The 16,384-nt window shown below is 38.6% G+C and overlaps 1 protein-coding gene across 2 annotated transcripts in view; it reads left to right on the top strand.

Moving 5' to 3' along the window:
* The window catches only part of LOC104138474 (phospholipid-transporting ATPase IC), a 58,424-nt gene that overhangs the window by 27,841 nt on the left and 14,199 nt on the right, over positions 1-16,384 (top strand). For both annotated transcript variants that reach the window (XM_068925428.1, XM_068925427.1), the window contains 15 exons: positions 64-256; positions 3,990-4,087; positions 5,948-6,061; positions 6,593-6,691; positions 6,807-6,868; positions 7,289-7,361; positions 7,459-7,529; positions 8,640-8,722; positions 10,509-10,667; positions 10,840-10,928; positions 11,713-11,903; positions 12,865-13,073; positions 14,232-14,275; positions 14,410-14,566; positions 15,745-15,933. In XM_068925428.1, the coding sequence (XP_068781529.1) occupies positions 76-256; positions 3,990-4,087; positions 5,948-6,061; positions 6,593-6,691; positions 6,807-6,868; positions 7,289-7,361; positions 7,459-7,529; positions 8,640-8,722; positions 10,509-10,667; positions 10,840-10,928; positions 11,713-11,903; positions 12,865-13,073; positions 14,232-14,275; positions 14,410-14,566; positions 15,745-15,933 (1,819 nt within the window). In that variant the 5' untranslated portion in view covers positions 64-75. The remainder of the gene's footprint in view (positions 1-63; positions 257-3,989; positions 4,088-5,947; positions 6,062-6,592; positions 6,692-6,806; positions 6,869-7,288; positions 7,362-7,458; positions 7,530-8,639; positions 8,723-10,508; positions 10,668-10,839; positions 10,929-11,712; positions 11,904-12,864; positions 13,074-14,231; positions 14,276-14,409; positions 14,567-15,744; positions 15,934-16,384) is intronic.

Below are 16,384 nucleotides of genomic sequence, written 5' to 3'. Positions count from 1 at the left end.
GAGCCATAGTTTCCACCACTTGCTACGTTAACTCATTCCTTTGTCTTTATAAAATGTTCACAGAGCGCTAGCAGAATGAACTCCGAACGGGATTCGGAGACCACCTTTGATGAGGATTCTCAGCCCAACGATGAGGTGATGCCATACAGTGATGACGAAACAGAGGATGAATTGGACAGTCAGCAGCCTGCGGTGGAACCAGAACAAAATCGAATCAATAGAGAAGCTGAGGAGAAACGAGAGTCATTTAGAAAAGGTAATGTTATGAGAGAAACTTTATTTGGGTAGTAAATAATTCTGAATACATAGGCTGAGCCACGCATAGATCAATTTGATTTTTGTATTTTATCCGTTTGAATGGGTTTGGAATGGATAGCTTATGTAAATCTGAAGAGGAGTAAGTGATGGTAATTCAGTTTAACAAAGGTCAATAAGAAAATCAACTTATTCTAGTCTAAATCCAAAACGCTGTGCCATTTCTTGTTGCATAAAACTAATGATCTGCAGAGTGAGCTCATCTTAAAGCAAGTCCTTAATGTACACAGTCTGTGATTTGAGAAATCTTGAAGAAATCTTCAGTTAGTTGTCTTCCCCATAATCTGTAAATTTGAGCCAGTATAAGCCAACTTGCTCTGTTTAGCCCGTTGGTTTGCGTACGTTTCTTTTTTTTCACAGAATCACAGAATCACACAGAATGGTTTAGGTTGGAAGGGACCTCTGGAGATCATCTAGTCCAACCTCCCTGCTCCAGCAGGGTCCTCTAGAGCATATTTCCCAGGATCACATCCATTCTTCAGGGTTTCAATGCAGTTGCTTTTTACTTAACTACTCCCTCTTATATATGGATTTCTTCCTGTTTATGTGGCAGTGGGGGACAGTTAATCACCGTTTATTTTATAACCACCTATTACATATGTTCATAGCTTTCTTGGATGATTGAGGTGGTATAGGCTATAGAATAAACACCACTTCTTTAGCTTCTCATCATCAGTTATATTTTCTTGGCTTCTTTTTATGACTATTGTCTTTACTAAATAAAATATCAGGAAAAAAAGAAGACACAATACACTGATAAACACTGACCCAAATTACACTTTATGACCTCCTGTAAGCACCAAGGGGTGAGGGGAAGAAACTGCAATAAAGCAGAACTTCCTACACGTCTGATTTCTCTTTCAGAAGTGTAACATGCTCCTTTTCCTTTATCCTAATGAAGTGGAGAGAATTTGAAATCAGTGAGATGAATTTTGATTCCACCCTCCAAAGAGGTTGTAATGCTTGCTAGTTCAGTATAGCCACAAAATTCTTTCACCTATACAGTTAATCTGTTACCTAAATTATTATCCAAAGTATGGAATAGAGCTATGGAGATGGCAGATTCCCCTTGAGCTCCCAGGCAGGGCAAAAGCTTTAAGGAGGTAGGAGCTTTTACCATGCAAGTTTGGTAGGCCACTATTCTAATCATAAGAGTTTATAAGCAGTTGGTAAACTTACTCATTCATTTTTTTTTCCCTTCAGACTTTTTTCCTAATCTTCTTTGTTTCCTTTTTCTGGTTAATAGATAATTTGCTGGCATAAATTGCAGGATTTGTAGAACCTGTTGACTGGTACAGTGGCTAATTACCTTCGGGCAGTGCTGCAAAAATGTCATTCATTTTGCTTTTTTTCCCCACCTTCAACCAAAATGGTTTTCCCTTCATGTTCCTTTAAGATGATAAATTATTGATCTGTCTTCCCAAATATTAGGTATTAATATCGCTGTTAAACAGTTTAAAATAATTTTGGGGGTTTTCCTCCATGTAGCTTTTATTTAAGACCTAATCAGCCAGTTCTTGATCTGAGGTACTAAGTTTATCAATGCTGTAACATTTTTGTGAATGAATGTTTTTAAGAAATTTTCTTGTAGATGTTTTTAATATTCATCAGTCCTTCCATTTTGATAAAATTTAATCATTTTCTCAATTCATGGACTTCAGTAATGTTTATCTCCTTATAAATCAAAAACTGGTCCCCTTGTAATTCTTTTGTAAATCACATGCAAGACAGCTAAAAGTGCTGTAAGTTGCGGGGTTTGATGTAAGCCCTGATAAGGATGGACAATGCATCTTCATCTGATGTATGTTTTCATCTATGCAATTTTAAATACAAGTGCTACAGCAAGATAAGTATTTCTCTGATATGCTTGTGGAGTCAGGCAATAGCTCTCTGAAGAAGAAGCATATGGCACTGAAGTGTTCTAACAGCGTGCAAAAATTATAATGGAAATCAAAGTTGTGTAATGACTGTAAAGATCTTACTCCTGGATTTGCCAAAAGAGAACTTGCTTTATGTTTTGGATGGAAAAAAAAAGGCTTTGTGACTGGATCTGAGGTTTTGGGTTTTAAGTCTTGGGACAGCCTGTGATCAGCTCCCTTACAGTAGCCTAGTAAGGAATTCACACTTCTCTGAAGGTGTCTGGCATTGCAGGCCAGCAGCCCCCAATCATGCCGTTACTTGCAAGAGTTTCACCCCTTTTGTTTCTAATTCAGCACCTTTGATACTTTGTAGTGTTGGATACACTGAGATCATGCGAATCCCATGAAACCAAAAAGATCGCTAATTAAAAACACTTACTGTGGATTGGAGAAAAGGGGAAATAGTTGATTGATGAGTGAAGAAAACTGGATTTAAGCATACTTCAAATACTGTCTCTGTCTCATCCTTCCCAGGCAGGTGAAGTGCTCATGTGAGTCAGCCTAAAAACCTGCTGAATTACTTCATCAGGGAGTTTCTTTGATGTCGGGATGTCGGCAGGACCTGAAATTGCAGGTGTGGGTAACAAGATTCATAGGACTATCAGTGATGTAGGCCTGAGGGCAGAGACGGGATCTAAAGCAGGTAGCCAGTGAAAGAGGGGGCATAGAAAATACGTGATGGGTTGGGCTGAGGCAAGCGAGCAAAGACAAGGGACAAAACGCAATGTAGAGCAGGGTGGGAGACAGATAAAGATCCAGAGGACTGCTTGAGCCCCTCAGGTTGGTTGAACTACTCTATATTGGTGTGCTTTAAAAGTGCATCAGAGTGTTTTGCAAGTTCATTCTAATAGTGCTCTTTGTCGCAAAGCATCCCATTTCGTTAAAGGTTTGGCAGGTGGAGGAATCTCGACAGCAGGAGTCATTCTCGCAATAAATATCATTCAGAGAAAAACGATCTGCATCGTAGATGAACTCCCATTTAAAGGTGGAGGTCATAGGACTTGCATAATGGACCTTAAGTTGGAGATAGATGGTTTGTTAGGAGGGGTTCTAGAAACTTTCCCCTTAGGAATGTTGTATGTCAAGTCTGGCTTTAAATGCCAAATAGTGAAGGTGACAGAAGGAGGCAAGATTGCTGAGTCCTGTAAGTGATTTTATCAGCTTGTGGTCCAAAACTTCAGAGGCTGTTGCTGACATCACTTGTTTAGTTTTATTAAATTTTGCAACAAAATACAATTCTTATTTCTGAGCTTTCAAGCAATTGAGCAAAATTGATGGCTGAGGAAATAAAACGAGCACTTTAGATTTTAACTTTTTTTATAGCTGTAAACAAAAAACATTGCATGATATGGTTTTATGAATTTATTTTTCCAAGGGTGTACCCTTTCATTTTTAAAAAGACTGAGAAACCCTGTTTTGGGTGCTTAGTACTTAACAAGTGTTGGAAGAGGGGAAAGAAGGGAATTTAGTATGACTAAGTGTTACTCTGTTAAGTTTTCAGGACCTTATAGAACTTCCACATTGTTGTCAGTACCTCTGATTATATTGAAATTGATAATAAAGACAAATAACCTGAAACTTTCTCGGAAAAACTTCTTTAGACAATACACGAAAAAAGCAGGTACAGTCTCACTTTTGTTTCAACTGAAGATACCTTAAAGAGATGGCATTTGAAAGAAAACCTAAAATTGGCAAATTTGTTTCCTTATCTTTAGAACAATCAGATATTGATCCATTTTGCCTTGTCTCTTCCAGACTGCAGCTGGCAAGTTAAAGCAAATGATCAACACTTCCATGAACAGCCCCATTTTAAGAGAACAGTATTCCTGTGCTTTAAAAAAAGCAAATATGCAGTAAGTTTTTTTTATTTTCAGATGATGGAGATTAAGTCCTTGTCAGGGCGAATGCTTTGCTAATCTCAGTAAGATACTTCCAACAACTGTTGACTAGTGTGAAAGCCACACTTTCCTCAGGTTTTCCACAAAGATGGGGAAGTGTTATTGATTTCAAGTTTGTGAGTGGAAAATCAAGGTATCAAGAGACTTACTTAAGATGAGACAGAGAATTAGAAGCCAGGTGTCCTTGATCCAAATTCTGAGTTTCATCTGCTCAACTATGGCTGTTACAACAAGACAACACCTACTTGGATGTTTGTCTTTCATATAAGAAGTCTTAGTATAATATTAAGCAATATCCTGATCAAGCTAGACTGGCATAGTCTTAAAAACTGGGAATCTCTAGTCATTTAAACACAGAGAGTGATAGCCTTCTAGTTTGGGTTATGTCCCCCCATTCTAAATCCACCTGATTATGATCAAGTAGACGTTTTTGTCTCATTTATCAAGACAAAAGCTTGATTTCTTTTTTCTATTTTTTTAAATAGAACTGTTTCTTTTCAAAGTAATAAAGCTATGGTGCTAGTATGCGCTACTGGTTGTAAGTGATAGGTGATAGCACTGTGGGTTTTGATGTGAACTGGCCTGGTTTATCTGTGAGGCATTGGCTGATGTGGTTTTCCTGAGGCTCCTGAGATGCCTGCTTTGTGGACTTGAGGCAGTTTGAGTTATTTCATGCATAAGCACGAACATTTATTAATAAAACTACAACTGGAGCTGTTACTAGAATGGAAGTCCTTTATGCTCAGGCTAAGCATGGGACTGACTCTCATGCGACTTAACCTTTGCTGCGTCCCACACTGTCCCTCCTCAATGTTTAATCAATAGTCCTTTGTGTTTGGATTTGGTATTTCTAGTCTGATGTCTGAGACCTGTTACATCCAAATGGTGATATCAGGTAGGACCATGTTACTGCAGATGTAGTGCCTAAGTGGTACACCTCAGAACAGACTGTGTGAGAGGATAAGATCAGTGAAGTTTCCTCCCCTTCTCTGTGCCTGTCTGGCAGTGCCACGCGCACTGTGTCGTTTACCTGGGGAGAGGCTGTGTCCCGTCCACCCTGTGGCTGTGATGTCCTGTAGTGCTTGGTGTAGCTAGAGTCCTCCAGCAAAGTTGCTTCTCACAGGGCAGGGCTTATAAGTCCTGGAGCGGAGGCTGCAGAGGAAGTTATATGGGCAAGAGCACAGTTTTGCCCTTGTAACCCGTGCCCGTGCTGCCAGCTCTTTGTTCTTGCATTGTAATGCAGCCCTTTGCCAACGCACTGCAGAGCTGTCATCCGAGACCCTGGGTGAGGATGTTGGTTTCGTTTGCGATGCTTAAAGGAGACTGTATAATCTTTGAACGGTTAAGTCTAATAAGTTGACTACTATTTCCCTGATCTCCTTGCAGGTGTATAGCTAAGCCAGGGAACGTTGTCAGACAGCAACAACTTCTCAGTTGCTGGTGACCTGAGCTAAACTTTAAAGTGTGACCTAGTGGTAACAAGTCCTGTATCTCGTTACTAGCGCTCTGGATTTACAAGGCTCTGGATTTATGTATTTTAACATATTGCTAGAATTGAAGCTTATGAAATCTAAGCTGCTTTTCTGGGTACATTCAAGTCAGTGAAGCGGATCCTTGTGCCTTAGTGTCATTGAGAGAGCAACCCACATTAAACTGTTCAGGAAAGGCAGAACTCTAAAAAAGCTATTTATAGGAATGATTAGACTAGTAAAATGCTTTGCTTAGAGATATGAATTGTACATTTATAATTAATGTATTCATGTATTCACAATTCATGTATTGCTGTTGTGAATGACATTTGTTTTTCTTCAACAGGGAAATGCGATTAAAACATACAAGTACAACCCAATCACTTTTTTACCACTGAATCTGTTTGAGCAGTTTAAAAGAGCAGCCAACTTCTATTTCCTTGTTCTTCTTATTTTACAGGTAATATATATTTTACGTAGAGAAATTTGTAAGTGTGAAATGAGTTTGAGGTGCTTATGTACTGAGCTGAATACTTATGACACAATACATTGTTATCCTGTCATGAAATTGCAGGGCACTTCATAGGGGGCTGTGTTTCGGCTATGCAGAAACTAAGGACGTTTCAATAAAAATCTGGAACAACATAGCTTTTATTCATTACCTGTTTCTGTATTAGATAAGATAAGCTAGTTACATAGTTCATGAATTTTGTGGGGAAAAGATGTTTCTGTTTACTGTTTCTCTGTAAAACATGATGGCTCTCAAGTCCCAGTCACGAACTGGAAGTGTCAACACGAAATATAAATGATTCCAATTATTGTATGGCTCATCCCGGAGAGTTTTGTGCATCTTCACAACCCAACCTAGAATTCTCTCTTGGATGTGCTGGCTTTTTTTGTTATAATATAAGTCAACTGCCTGTTAATGTCTCTCAGTTGAATGTGATGATAATCCTGTATTGAGCTGATTTTATTTATTTGTTTCTTGTAGACGATTCCCCAAATAACAACTCTTTCATGGTATACGACACTGGTGCCCTTACTCTTGGTGCTGGGAATAACTGCAGTCAAAGACCTAGTGGATGACATTGTAAGAAACATGTTCTGTTAATATTAGAAGCAAAAGAAAACAGTGGTGGTGTTTTTTTTTTTTAATTGTGCATACTGCATATGCAGTGAGTACATTCTCTCCTCCTCATTTTCAGGCTTGTCACAGGATGGACAATGAGGTTAATAATAGGGCATGTGATGTCATCAAGGATGGAAGGTTTGTACAGTTCCCTTTTAACTTTATAAGTAGTGTTTGTTGCCCTGTTGCTAAGTTTCATCACAGATCTTGAGCCAGAGATGCCTGTGAAAGTTCAGCTTATTGTTCTCCGTTGTTCTGCACATGTCTATGACAATTGGAATTGGAAGACAATTGCCTTAAATTTAGTTCTGTGGTACTAAATCTATGCTAAGAGCAACTTTCTTGGAGAGAAAGTCAGCAATTCACACGTATGTGGCGAGGGAAGGGAAGAGGCAGGTTTAGACCCCAACTAAATTGGCAGTTTCCAGAAGGGAAAAACACAGCTTACACTCAAGCTGTGATGTTTTTGTACTAAGGAAGTTTCAAAATTTTAAGATTTATAAAGTGCATACTGTTTTAGATGAAACAGTAATAATCACTGAACTATCTTCATACTAGGTTCAAAAACACAAAATGGAAAGATATTAAAGTTGGAGATGTCATTCGTCTGAAGAAAAATACTTTTGTTCCTGTAAGTGGTTTAGATATGTTTTTGTTTTACGTTTCTACAGAGGTCTTTCCAAATATTGGCTTGGATTTATTTGCTCTTTATTTATTTGTTTTACTAGGCTGATATTTTGCTGCTGTCCAGCTCAGAACCAAATAGTCTCTGCTACATAGAGACAGCTGAACTAGATGGGTAAGGCTCTATTTAAGGATTTCTTAGATTTATTTTTGACTTAAAATTAAAAGAGCGAGAAGTACGTTGTTCTAAAGCAATGCAGTTATTTTCAGGGTAAGGGTACAATTATTTTCTTTGCCTTAGTCTTCATGGATAACGTCAGCCCCTAAGTTTCTATGCCAAGAAGCACCAGTGAAGTGAGTGACAAACCACTGGTAGCAGAGGAGAGTTGAATTAGGGACCATCTATACAAATTGTACCTGATGGGTACCTCGTGGGATGCGTCTGTGGGCATAAAGAGAGTTGGCTGACATCATTGTAAAGCCACTGTCAATCATCTTCAGAAGGTTATGGCGATAAGGGAAGTCCCAGATGCCTGGAAAATGGCAAATATTGCACCCATCTCCTACAGGGGCAAAAGGAAGATCGAGGAAACTGTAAACCAGTCAGCCTCACTTCAGTCTGTGGAAAAATTATGGAACAGGGACTGTTCCAATTCCAAATTATGGAATAGCATAAATCTTCCTGTCTCTATCAATATGCTTTGTGAATGTTCAGTTAGTTCATGTTGTCAGAGAATCTATTACTGAATTTCTTTTAGAAAAGTTTGTAATGAAATGGACTTCACCTAATGAGGTAAAATGTTAATTTTTCTGAATGAGCAGGGACTTCCTCCCTCAACCTTTAGTGATCTTAAAGACTAACTTATAACATCTTGCAAAGCAAGGGTCTGCTGAATATGTTTGTTCTTTACTGAACTTTTAACAATGTCACTTATTAAATATTGTATTCAAATAACCATTACCTCAAACTTAACTGTTGCATTAGTAAAACAATGCTTCCGAGAAGCTTCACTTATTTATAGTGAGCAGAGGTAAAGGGGTGCTACACTATAAGATTTCAATTATGAAGAAAAATGACTAAACCATTTAAAAGCTATTCACATAGTTCACGGATGTTTCACGTTCGTGAATGATAGATTTGCAAATGTGCAAATCTTTGCCATTGCTTCAAATTAGAAGGTTGGTATCTGTGGCGTTTTGCTTTGCTTCTTTATTTAACATTGTTCAGATGTCTCCCCTGTATCTGTGTTTTTATTAAAATGATCTTTTTATCCTTTCTTCTTAGTGAGACTAACTTAAAATTCAAAATGGCACTGGAGGTAACGGACAGATACCTTCAAGAAGAAAGTGCAATGGCTGACTTCAATGGTTTGTACAGTTATATTTTATGCTTACAGCTATTCAAAAGTTGCTCAAGCAGCTTATAGTACAAGAAAATAAAACATGGGCACAGACTAAAATATGGTTCTGGAGGTAGCGATTTCTTGGCTTTTGTCACAGTGCAGTGTAAGTAACACAAGGAAATTGTTTGTGCTGCTGAGCAACATTCTGTCTGAAGATGAGACCTATGTCGTGAGTAAGCTATGACACACTGAGCAGAGAGAACTGAGTAGAGCTTTATTAGCATGTTCCTATCTCTTTTCTTTGGAAAAGTATGTTTGCTGTAGGGAGTGGATCTGGAAAATAGCTTCTATTGTCCTTTTCATAGTTATCATTATAATCCAGCTACGTTCTGTGTGTGTTGTGAAACTTGAAAGGGAGGAATCCGTTCTCTTACTGCAATCTGAAATAAAGTTTTATCTCAAGATTCATTTTTTAGCCATCTTAAACTTATAAATGCTTCAAAGGAAAAAGAGATTTACAACAAAGTTATAACAACGCATTTCATTGATGCCCTTCATTTAGCCCTTTATATGGCATAGAGGGGAATGGTGGAGAAAATTAGTAATGGCTGCTCCTGGTTTCTTGAGCTGCAAGAACAAAGGAGCATGAAATGAAATGAGCAACTGACAGATTCAAAATAAAAGAAAGGGAGACACTTTTTCACACAATACGTAGTTAAGCTAAAATTCACAAGATGTAAAAAGTCTGTACCTTCAAAGAACTCTTCCTGAGTAAATTCCTAGGGAAAGAGAATCTGTCCGCAAGGCATCACCTCTAGTTCAGGAAATCTATTGGCCGCAGGTTGTTGGGGGACTGTGACTGTTCACTGGTCCTGTACTCTCCCTTGCCCATCCACCATTCTGCATTAGAAACAGGGTTCTGGGCTGCAGAAGCTGCTATTTTGACTTGGCACTGCTGTTCTGTGTTCCTCTGTAGCAATCTGCATTCATGTGGCTATTTACTTTTTTTTTTAATTTTTTTTGTTTGTATGTGTTTTATGAGACAGAATTTTGTTGATGTAAGTGCAGTGCTGTAAGTGTTGATGTTGTTGTTTTGTAAGTGCAGCTTGAACCAAAATTTTACAATGATGAGCTCAGTTTTGGGGATGTAAATGCAAATATATAGCACCAAGTGACCAGTCATAAATTGGACAACGGGCATAAGTGCAAATCCTAAAACTCAAAGTCAAATGTCACTTTTTTTAATCCAAAATATTCACAGATATCTGAATAAGTAGCAGGGTATTTCATACAGTTTATAAAAGGAGAGGGGGGTGGAAATTAAAATCTAACTTGGAACTGTGTGGTTTGGACACTCTTTCCCTGTTGGATCGCTACTGGTAAGTCTTTAATGGCAAAATAACGTCATATGCTGATACCAAACACTACATTCATCCTAGAGCGTAAGATCCAAAGACAGACTCACTTTTGTATGCAGGCTGTTAAAACTTGAGAGTAGTAAAGAAAAGGTGTGTGAGAATGCCAGGTGTCCTATTTATGAGTAAATGCTGTACTGGTATTGGTGCAGAAGCGTATTCTTTCTGCTATTTCAGTCTGGAGGGAAAATATGATTGAAGATGCCATATTTAAAATGACAGCAACACAGTGCTGAATATTTGTACACCTAAGTTTTCAAAGAAATGGTTAATTCAGAAGAGTTGTTTTTCTCAAAAAAAAAAATGCATGGAGTTAATTCCTTGTATGGTAGGTACAAACTGATACAGTATTATTAAATTATTATATATTAAACATATTCTCCTGCAAATGTTTAGGTCTGATTGAATGTGAAGAACCTAATAACCGACTGGATAAGTTTGCAGGAACATTGTTCTGGAGAAACATGAGTTATCCTTTGGATGCTGATAAGATTTTATTACGTGGATGTAAAATCAGGAACACAGACTTCTGCCATGGAGTGGTCATATTTGCAGGTATTTATGAAATGAACACATACAGTATTTAATGCCTGGAAGCATGTCCTATGAAGTGACATTACATCTGTCTCTTTTAAACTTTGGCTATATTTTATGTCCCAGTCTTATAAAATAATAGTAATGACACTTGCTTGCATGCAATTTTAGTTATTTTATTTATTTATTTTAGGTGCTGATACAAAAATAATGAAAAATATTGGAAAGACCAGATTTAAAAGGACACAGATCGACTCCCTTATGAACTACATGGTTTATACTGTAAGCCTTTTTATTTAAAATCCAGATGTTTGAGATCGCTTTAAGTGAGCAAACCAAATGAATACAAGTTTAGGAAACTTTCTTGTTTGTTTGTTTGTTTGTTTGTTTAAGTGTATTTCCACTTTGTTTGAGCCTTGGGAGCTGGGCTCAAGTAGAAGGGACTCTAAAAAGCTGTGTAGCTGTTGGTGGAATCTGTGACCCTAAACTGCATATGTAGGCAGCCTACACAATGCAAAAAAAGTGCTTCAAAAACAGAGTTGCAGGTGCTTCTCATTATTTTCACTAAACCGTTGGATAAAGAACTGAACTTAGATCCTGGTCCAAAGATACCTTTGACCTGGAAGGTTAAAAACCCATGCTTTTCCTTCTAGATAAGTACCCTTGGCATGCATGTGTGAGGAATAAGCAGTGTCCTCCAATCTGCACTACACTTTTGGAAAGTAGCGTGTAAAACTGAAGTGATACCCTTGGACAGGGAAAGAGCAAAAAGGAGCTAGACTGTCATCGAGTGCTGGCACTTATCTCAACAAGACTGTCATTCTGCCTCTGCTCCAAAGATGTTCATGTACCCTATTCACCTCCTGCCTAAATAAATGTAATGCTGCTTGGAGAATGGGCTAACATTAGAACCCTGATTATGGGAAGAGACTGTTTCGGGAATGATTTGCTTCCCTTCCGTTTACTTGTAATATTAAATTTCTTTCTATCTTCAACATGGAGATTTGGGAATTAGGTCTAGCAAACGGTTTTGAAGTGTCACAGGCCCTCTCTTTGTATATTGTAGATTTTTGTCTTCCTCATCCTGCTGTCAGCTGGCCTTGCCATTGGACATACTTATTGGGAGCAGCAGATCGGTAACTCTTCTTGGTACCTCTATGATGGAGAAGACTACAGCCCTCCTTATCGTGGCTTTCTTAATTTCTGGGGATATATCATTGTTCTGAATGCCATGGTTCCCATTTCCCTTTATGTGAGGTAGGTAAATACTTTAGCCTTTAATAGCTGATGTGGTGACAGGGTTTAATGCTTAACTTCAGAATTAATGGTGAATGAACTTAATTCTCCATTGGAGGTAACAAATAGAGCTTTGTGTTGGGTAGGAAAGCACATTAATTCCTCCTTTAATTAATCCCCTGTAATTCTGTTTTACTGAAAAGATGTTGAATTTGCTCACCCTCCTTACTGGAATTTTGGAAGAAAGTGATCTGTGCTGTGTTATTTTTTGTGTAAAATCATGATCCTTGACTTTGGATTTAAGGATATTAAACTCTTCTTACAATATTGAGCATATTTGTTTCATAGAAAACAAATTTTTCCTGATTAAAGAAAAATTGTTTCCCAAGCAGTGATGTCTGAAAAAATTGCAGGATTTATCCTGTCAGTATCTAACCTGTTTAATTCTACAGTCTTGTTAAGAAACTGCGTGGAAGAAGCTACTTTTAAAATAAAATTAAAATGAAAAAATCATATATTCTTAGTTTATACCTCAAAAGAGAGGCCTTTCTTACTGTCCTATTCAGTGGGAGTAACTTGCTTTTGGAAAACCTGTCTGCAACACAGTTCAAGTCCTCCAGCCTTCCACCCACTGTTGTCCAAATTGTACTTAAAATGCTATTCCCAAGTGGGATTTGTATTTGTTATGGTAGCAGCACCATCATTACTTTTGCATTGATAAGGCAGTTGAGGCCTTTCACCATTTAGTGCACTATTGGTTAATCGATCTGTGTAGTTTGAGTCATTAGGTTTGGCCTGTCCAGGGGTCAGGGTACTCTGTAACGTGATGGTAAAATGTAGTTGTTTCACCTTAAACATCTGGGCTATATAAGTAATTGGAATCCCTGAAAATATAGTCAGAACTCCCTGGATCTGATACGGTGTGATCATTTTGAAACACGAGATGCTGTCGGAAGTAAGAACTTTGTTTTATTTCATTTAGTGTCGAAGTGATTCGTCTGGGCCAAAGCTATTTTATAGACTGGGACCTGCAAATGTATTATCCTGAGAAGGATACAGCTGCAAAGGCCAGAACCACCAAACTAAATGAACAGCTTGGACAAATCCACTACATATTCTCTGATAAGACAGGAACACTTACACAGAACGTCATGACATTTAAAAAATGTTGCATTAATGGCCAAAGATACGGTAAGTCTATGCCACTACGGCTGTGCCCCATAATAAAAACCAGTTTTCAATTTCAGTAGCAAATGCCAAGTTATTCTGCTTTCAGAAGCATGTTTTATTGATTGAATCGACACTGGGATTCCCAGTGGGCCATGTGAAGCCTTTCTCTTCTCTCAGACCTATATGTGTGGATGCAGAACACGGGAGGATATCAACAGCAATTGCGGGAAGTGGAAGCTTTTCCTGGTTCTGCTTTCCTGGAGAAGGGAAGAGATGGAGACTGACCCCCTTATGAGGTCCCAGTAATCAGGTTAAGCGTGAGGCTCAGGGATCAAGTCCCTGGCCTGAATGGGCATTAGAACAGAAACGCTGCCTGTGTGAGTTCTAATTTGTAACGGGAACATATGCCGAAACCTTAAAAGTTACTATATAGTGTAGCCGGCAGCCTCTGACCCATTTGTCATTTCTGGCCTATAAAAAAGAGTGGGATTCGTAGTGCCTGTTCAGGAGGGGTGAATATGTGGTATGAGGTCTCTATGAGTCTTTTTAGTTTCAGCTCAACTTCCACAATTTAGCCTTGGAAATGAATAAAGATCCAGTAAAATTGAAGTCTTGGAGGGCTGTCCACTGTTTGCTCCTTTATAAAGGACCTGACTGGAAACCTTCCAGGAGAAAATTCAGAAATTAGTAATTTACAGAATGCTTTACTTTGGGTAGAAACGCTCCTTGGCCAAAATTGATTTAGAAACAAGTAAGAAAGTGTAATGAGAGCAGGTTTTTGTTTTGATGCTTGTTAGTTCTATTTCCAAACTTGTTTGGATTTTAATATTTAAAATACACAGTGAACATACTCCAAAACTGAACTATAGTTTGACCAGTTCAAACAACAAGGAACACAGTGTGGTAATGACATGTGTTTTTTAAACATCCTACCTCTGAAGACAGAGGTGGAACTTCTGACAGTGAAAATTGCCTGAAACCAACAAAGACATTTTATGACAATTCCACGTCCTTCCTGTAGACAGAGATACCTGACAGGATACAAAAGTACTGTTGTTGTGAAAAAATTTGCTTTTTTGAATCTGTGATATTCTAGTGTGATTGTTTACTTGGTGAAAGAGTTGTAAAATCTTTGTTATTCTCTCTTCTGCCTTCCAACTGATGGTGCTTGCATTTCAGGAGACTGCAGGGATGGATCAGGGCAGCTTCAAAACCACCCAGAGGTAGGTCACTCTGGTTCAGCGCTGAGGTCCCTAGAGCGGGTAGTGAACCTTCCCTTGCCAAAACGTGAAGACATACAGGTAGGCCTGAAGCAATTGCACATGAAATAACTCAACTTCTCCCTTCTTTTACCCAGCAAGTTGATTTTAGCTGGAACATGTATGCAGATGGAAAGCTCTCCTTCTATGATCACTATCTGATAGAGCAAATAAAATCTGGAAAGGATCCAGAAATTCGACAGTTCTTTTTTCTGCTTGCCGTTTGTCACACGGTCATGGTTGATGTTTCTGATGGTGAGCATTTTTCTTGTGTAAGGGGAAACAACAGTTCAAATCCGGGTTGAATCCTCTCCTCCATGGGAGAGGTCCAAAACTAATGTCTATCACATAAACGGGAGGGAATGTTAGGCTGTTCTTTTAAACTAAACAATAGCAAGACCCAGTGGAACTCCTTGTGCTGAATTTATCTGTCCCTTTATGAAAGGAAGACTATCTTTATGACAGTCACGGTTTTGGTAAACGTGCATCTTAAAAAACAGCAGACTTGGAAAGGTAGTGGAACTGTTTATACAGTGGTCTTGTGTTTTCTGGTCATTGACCTTCTCTCTAAGCAGATCCATATATATCAAAAGCATAAACCCCAAATAAAATGAAAATGACATTAGCATAACCTCTGATTCCACATACGCTTGTGCAAGTACAGATGCTTTTGGAGACCTGTTGCTTTCAGTGTGGTTAAAAACAAGTGTTTTCAGTGTGAGGGTTTTATGCATGTATTCCTTGTGGTACAGCTCCATAGACGTACAGGAATTTGTGTATGTCTAGTCTCAGAATATCTGCAACAAATAACCAAACTGAATAATGAAAAGATGACAGAAACTAAACTTAAAGGTGAGCAGCTATAGGAGAATTGGTGAATGTGGAAAGTAAGGACGAAAGATTTAGTTAAAAAGTACTTGACACAACAGAAGAGGAGTATTGTTTTAGGGGTTTCTTTAGCTGTCTTTTTGAGATCTCTGTGAAGCCAGCATTTCTTGTCCTTTCTTGCTATTCCTACAAATAGTTTTTGTTTCCACAACATCATGTTTGGTGTCTGTGGCCAAGGATTGGTGTTTTGGAGCTTCCTTTGAAAATGCTTAAACGAAAGGAAAGATATTCAAATTATACTTATTTTGAGGCAGAGAAGTTACAGGTTTTGCTTTTATACATGGAGGGAAGAGGTTCACTGATTTATCCCATTTGGAAAGTACACATAATAGAAAACGGGGAGTTCCTTGTTCCTGTGCTCTGTTTACACTGCTGTCAGTTTATTAGACCCAACTTCAGAAGTGGAAAGGATTTGACATTGCATGTGCAGCTCTCAATTATTTTAAGGAGTGGGTGAGAAGTTTTTGCTGTGCTGTCTGAGCGCTGCCCTGTAATGCTCAAGTGTACCGTGGCTTTCTTTTCTTTTCACTGTTTCAATGATACAGGTCAGCTCAATTATCAAGCGGCCTCCCCAGATGAAGGGGCCTTGGTTACAGCAGCCAGAAACTTTGGCTATGTTTTTCTTTCACGAACACAAAATACCATCACTATAAGTGAGATGGGGATTGAAAGAACTTACAATGTCCTTGCTATCTTGGATTTCAACAGTGACAGGAAACGAATGTCTGTCATTGGTAAGTTGATTGCAACCAACCTTTAATTTATAAGACCTCTTACAAAAAAGTTTGGAGGCTAGAAATCGTGCCTTGCGATCATATGGTGTTTGACTCCTATACTTCTAGACCGCTCAGCTTGCCGTTCAAAGACCAAAGACAACACTAAATGTTAGTGACAGGCTTATATAGCTCCTTAGCAGAGGTAAGAATTGGGAGCAACATGGTATGAGGGACCCAAGGCAATCCATGTTTTGTAGGTGAAAAAGTAAATGCAAGGGAAGCAGTCTGAGGTCAAGAAGTTCTGCTGTGTGACACAGTCCTATAATAGGTTTTAATCCACATAGCTCTGGATAGTGAAAGAGAGGCTTTGTAATTAGTTGCAAATGTGTCCGCTAGCCTGTCTCGGTGTTCCAGCACGGCCTCTGCTGAAGACAATCTTAGGTCACCGTAGAAGAAGCATGAAGAAATA

The sequence above is a fragment of the Struthio camelus genome, chromosome W (assembly GCF_040807025.1).
Source record: "Struthio camelus isolate bStrCam1 chromosome W, bStrCam1.hap1, whole genome shotgun sequence".
Lineage (NCBI taxonomy): Eukaryota > Metazoa > Chordata > Aves > Struthioniformes > Struthionidae > Struthio > Struthio camelus.
The sequence above is the reverse complement of the archived record's forward strand: the minus strand, read 5'-3'. Positions and strand labels throughout refer to the sequence as shown.